Source organism: Eretmochelys imbricata, chromosome 9 (genome assembly GCF_965152235.1).
Source record: "Eretmochelys imbricata isolate rEreImb1 chromosome 9, rEreImb1.hap1, whole genome shotgun sequence".
NCBI lineage: Eukaryota > Metazoa > Chordata > Testudines > Cheloniidae > Eretmochelys > Eretmochelys imbricata.
In genome coordinates this window covers 41,427,480-41,433,505 of record NC_135580.1, presented here as the reverse complement: position 1 = coordinate 41,433,505, position 6,026 = coordinate 41,427,480, and the positions used below count along the sequence as shown (strand labels likewise).

The 6,026-nt window shown below is 42.4% G+C and overlaps 1 protein-coding gene across 1 annotated transcript in view; it reads right to left on the bottom strand.

Moving 5' to 3' along the window:
• Positions 1 to 3,842: 3,842 nt before the first annotated feature.
• The window catches only part of NMNAT3 (nicotinamide nucleotide adenylyltransferase 3), a 77,820-nt gene continuing 75,636 nt past the window's right edge, over positions 3,843 to 6,026 (bottom strand). The window contains exon 5 of the mRNA XM_077827035.1: positions 3,843 to 5,443. Coding sequence (XP_077683161.1) covers positions 5,094 to 5,443 — 350 coding nt within the window. The 3' untranslated portion in view covers positions 3,843 to 5,093. The remainder of the gene's footprint in view (positions 5,444 to 6,026) is intronic.

Genomic DNA, 6,026 nt, shown 5'->3' with positions numbered 1-6,026 from the left:
CAGAACAGCGAGTTGATTCTGCACCACACAGCTCAATGCCTGTCCTCTGTGGCGAGTTTGAACTCTGGTTTCTTTTATCTGTTCTTCAGACCATGCAGTTATATGAGCCCCTCTAATCCGATTACCGCTGAAGGGTTACCATTAAATCCTTCCACGAAGCTGAACCTTTTAGATCTATAATGACAGCAGGATGGCTTCATTTAAATGGAATGGAACATTCACCTTCAATACAATGGCTGTAAGGCCACTGATTATCCGGGTGTCCATTTTATCCACATTACTCCTCCCCTTCTATGCTGCTTAGAAAATAAGATGGCTGGTTTAGGCATATGGATGGATATTACAATAGGTGGCTGGCTGTAGTGGACACATTGGGTGGCTTCTGCAGACAATTGAAATCCTGTTTGTTTGGAGTATTTGAGAATATTTTCAGTGGTTTTTTTAATCTCTTCCCCTCAGAAGAGGATCACACAAGCTCTACCAGTGAAAGTAATTGTGTGTTCTGTTTCAGAGTTTAGTAATAAGCCATGATTATACAGTCATCTTCAAGCGAGGGGTGATGCCAGCAGATATTGACTGGTTGGTGAATTGATGGCTCAGGAAAAGCCAGTCATTATTCAGCAGAGGTTATTATTAGGGAGTAATGGCCAATTCCAGTTATCTTATGTCTTCATCAGTGCTGCATGTCTTTATTAATCAGAGTGTGCTGTTAGTTAAGGGAATGCAAACCATGTTCAGACACTGGAACAAGAAGCATTTCAGGAGACATTAAATACTGCTGAAATGAGCAAGTGAAAAGTTAGTGCTACAGTACCAGATTATTCAAGCAATGATATATTATTGAGCCTGAGATTGTAAAATCTTCCTACACTTAGGGATAGGTCATGGCTGTCAATTTAAAAGCAAATAAAACACTTCACACAAGCTGTAACCTGCCTGTGGCATCCACTAATGCAAGAGTTCATAAAGTTAAACTGCGTAGCTAGATTTGAAAAGGGGCTGGAGAATTTGATGACCAAGTATACCAGTGATAGTTGTGCAAGCTGAGATACAGATAATCAAATCTCATGCTTTTGGACAGAAGCTAAATCACCACAGGGCCAGTAAGAAATGTTTCCCCTACATATCCAGCATTGCATGATAAGCTCAGTGGGTTATGTATAGTGGGAGAAGGTGGAATGTCACCTGGAAAGCATCATGTAAAAGTAGGTACTTGACATTACAATGTACCAATGTGATATGACGCAGTATTGCAAATACTATATTCGTATGTTCCTAATGCAACAGTGGGCAGGGGCAACCAGGTTGACATCATTCTTGATCCATCAGGCATTGGAAGTTCACTGATAACTGATGAATATTCTCTTGGATCTTCAGAAAAGATGTATGTGGAGTAAATAAAATGTAACTGTGCATAACATACTGATGCAAAAGGGTGACATGTGTGCTCCAGCTCCAATCTTCCAACTCAGAGACAAAAGGTGTGTAGTCAATCTGATTTTGGAGTGGGAAAACGGCATCTGAAATCAGATGCAAGTAACACGACACATGTCTTCCTTGACCCTTTATCTTGACTCATGTTGCAAAGGGTATCCTGCTGCAAAGAGCTGAACTAATGAAGAGCTACATGACCTATCCAGACAAATCTCCATAGTACATACCAAGCTTTATTGTAAGTATAAAATGCATGTCAACACCCAAAGCTCATTTTAATTTATAACCTTGTAATTTCAGATTATGTAAATATGGAAATTAAACAGCTACACGTCTCTATCAGTGCTACATCATATAGTAGCGACCACTCCCTGAGCTATGGGGCAGATCCTGAGATAACATACTGCTACTGAAGGAAGTGCAGTGAAAATGTGCAGCCAGGGACAACAATCAAGACATGATGATCCTCCAGTACCTTCCCATTAGCCTTGTGACTGGAAGTGGATTATCACTCTGCTCAGCTCCCGCTCAGTGTCCTACGTGCAGTTTGCCTTGCAGTTTCTCCATCTTCACGTCTGCTGTCTGATATAGGAAAAAAATGCCTACTAACATACCCATGTATCAGCATGCAGTCACCAGAGAGGGCAGACAAGTTGTCCCACAACACCTGCCAATGTGAGCATAGATTGGCACAGTAAATTGTGTATATGAATCTTGCAGTATGTGCCCAGATAGCTGTAATGCTTGTCACAGGATACAACACCAGTGCTGAGATGGGATACGACAAAATAGAGATGTGGTTGCACTACTGCAGGTTAGGCTACCTTAAGTTAAATTACCCCACCTACCTACTACCTACCTACCCCATGCTTAACATGCATTGAAACACAGCCAAAGCCACAGTGCTCCAGAGTCCACTCTTGAGGCAAAAAGAAAAGGAGGACTTGTGGCACCTTAGAGACTAACAAATTTATTTGAACATAAGCTTTCATGAGCTACAGCCCACTTCATCGGATGCATGCATCTTACACAATCCCTCCCTCCCTCCCTTTCTTTTGTGGAGTCTTCTACATCAAAATTGAATTTGACAGGATCCGTAAGATGTTAGCCCAACATTTGAATGGTTTACCATGTCCGTTGTGACATGTAAGGAACAGCTACTCGGTAGGCATCTTAACTACTTTCACTGCATTATTCATTACAGAAACACTACAGTTCAAGTTGCACACAGGTACACTAGCAATAACCCACTGTCTTAGGTACAAATCATATCCCTTTCAAATTACATCAGACTTTCTCATTATTAGTAAACAAGATGCCCATTAACATAGTATCTAGCTCAGGGGTGGGCAAAATTTTTGGCTCTAGGGCTACATCTGGGTATAGAAATTGTATGGTGGGCCATGAATGCTCACAAAATTGGGATTGGGGTGCGGGACGGGGAGTGGGCTCTGGTTGGGGGTCCTGGGTGGGGCCAGAAATGAGGGGTACAGGAGGGGGCTCCAGGCTAGGGAGTAGGGTGTGTGGGGAGGGAGGGGGAGGGCTCTGGGTGGGACTGGGAATGAAGGATTTGGTGTACAGGAGGGTGCTCTGGGCTGGGATCAAGGGGTTCAGAGAGCAGAAGGGGGATCAGGGCTGGGGCAGGCAGTTGGTGCACGGGGAGAGGCTCAGGGGTGCAGACTCCGGGCAGCTCTTACCTCAAGCGGCTCGCGGAAACAGCAGCATGTCCCTTCTCCGGCTTCTACGCGGAAGCGCAGTCAGGCGGCTCTGCACGCTGCCCCATCTGCAGGCACCACCCCTGAAGCGCCCATTGGCTGCGGTTCCCAGCCAATGGGAGCTGCGGGGGCATTGCTTGGGGCGGGGGAAGCATGTGGAGAGGAAGCCCCTGGCTGCCCCTATGCATAGGAGCTGGAGAGGGCCATGCCGCTGCTTCCAGGAGCCGCGTGGAGTGGCCCCCGATCCTGCTCCCCGGCTGGAGCACCGGAGCGGGGCAAGCCCCAGACCCCGCTCCCCAGCAGGCTCGAGGACCAGATTAAAATGGCTGGTGGGCCAGATTTGGCCCGCGGGCTGTAGTTTGCCCACCCTGATCTAGCTACTATATGAATTATATAATTGTGTCTGGCAACCAAAATGTTGCTACGATTGAAAATATATATAGCCACCTGACTATCCAAACACTTTATAACCAACAATATCTGATCATATCACCAGTTAATGCTGCATTTGTTGTTTCTTTTATTCTTTTTCCTTAAAAGTATTTTCTCAACTATCAGCTGTCCAGTAATCCAGAGGACACAGCTGAATTAGGCCTTCCCATATCAGGCCCAGAGAAAACAGGTTTTTGGAAAATATCCTCTTTTATTGCAACTTCTAAGCATTATACACAAAGTAGAATGCAGCATGTGTGTGCTATGAAAGCCAAAGCAAAACACAATCTCATTGTTGAAATGAATCCCATGACACCAAAAGAGCATATAGTGTGAACAATCATTGTATTGAATTTGTATGATTTTATACAGGACATCCACAGACTGCTGAGTTGGGAAAACTCAAAGATTACTTAAGGGAAAGCGGCAGATAAATTTCACCACTTCCCATAAATTATTAACAAAATCTTTCAAAACTTTGGCTGGCATTACTAGGCTTCAGAACTGCTGAGACATCTCTAGGGGCTATTCATGCAAGAAGGAAAGGGAACAAGAACAGTAGAATCAAGTGAGTAGTTCAGATAATTCTCATCTGAATGCAAGGAAAGAGAGTGTAGAATCTCCAGTGCTGCTCACTCTTCTTGATGTTGACATAGGGGGCATGGCTGGGGCTCCCTTATAACTGGGCTGCCATATCAACAGCTTCAGGGTTTTGACAGCTAGTTGCTCTAAACTACGCCAGGGGACTGGACTAGCATATAGGACTAAGAGCAAAGCAAAGAACCCCCTTTAAAGGTCTCATTATGAGCTGGATTGAAAATAATGGGATTTAAGCACATGCCTAAGTGCTTTCCTGAATCAGGGCTTTATTTCTGATCTGCCAACATATATACGCACAAAACTGAATGGTATTAAGTAATACAGTGAAATAATTTTTTTCAGGATCCTATAAAGTAGAAATGTGCAATAACTATGTACATTTTAGCAGTTTATTGAAAATATTCCTGAGAAGGAAAATGACAATAATTTTACTCTCACTATCTGCTAATGGCCAAGACCACTGAAACAGTTCCTGGTATTAGAAGATTATAATACGGGAAAGCACTAACTACAGCCCTTGAGGTCATTTAAGTCATCACAAGAATCCCTCAACAATTACTAAAGATTTTAATATTTGTGTTAAAAATAGAAGAAATGTAATATAAATTAACTCTTAGTGGAGATCTTAAAACTGATAGCCCTTTGCACATAACAGCTTAGGAAAGCATGACCTCAGTAGTAATATAATACAAAAACTTTTCTGAATTACTCTACAAATGTTCAGAAGTATAGCTAGTTGCATCTCCCCACAACCTACTTCACTTTCCTCCATACACAAAGATTGTGCCTTTGCAGGGATTTTCCAAAAATAAATGCCATTGTGTTCTCCCCATTTGGTGGAATAAAGACGTCAATCATTTAGTGTGTTTATCATTGTGTTGTGTAGTTTAAGAGGCTGAAGTTAAATCCCCTTTATTTTTCCCTCTCACTCTCTTCTGTGTAGATATTATAGTGCTTAATATAGGAAATGACAGAATCTGGAATGAGGTACTTCACACTTAGTCCTTTGCATAAAGCATGTCGTATATGCGTGGCACTGATTTCATTCTGAATCCATTCTGTGACCAGGTGGATATTGTGCTGGAATCGAGTCAGAAGTTCTGATTCACTGATGTACTGAACAGGGTCAGAGCCAGCACGGCTAATACACACCAAACCAAACTTTTCTACTATTTCTTTAATATGCTCCTCCTTCCAGAGATTAGGTGTACTAAACGTCTTCAGAATGTCAGCTCCGCAAAGCAGCTTTAACTCTGGGGAAACTGGAAAAGCAAAAACAAATGGAAGTTTTATGAAGATCCTTATTAAACATGAAAAAAAGTTGATGAGATGACATTAAGTTTTTCACTTATTTCTGGTATTTTACCCAAATTTCTTTTGAAAAGTTACATGAAATATTCTGCTTGGAAAAAGAGTAAGGAATTTGAGACAGAGGTCCACTGTCTAATCACCAGTCAGATCCCAAAAGAACCCAAACTCCATTGGCCAACTATATCTTGGCCCATAGGATTTAAAAGGTGATCTGTATGATTGTAAAGGACAGTTACTGCAGTATTTTTTATAAGCAACAAAGATGAAATACAATCAAGGGGTATTTAAGGGCATGAATTTGGCTCATAGGGTATTAGGCTGGATAATAGGCCATACATTGAGAAACTAGTAGTCCACCCATTGAGGTTCTATTCACTACTCGATGTAGGCTTGATCTTATATTCAAGTTAATGGAAAAATCCCGTTGACTTCCACAATGAAGGATCAGGCAGCTGGGGTGCATACAGCTCCCACGAGCATTTTAGCCATTTCATCTATGCACTGGGGAGTGATGATATCTCTCAGCTATGAAGT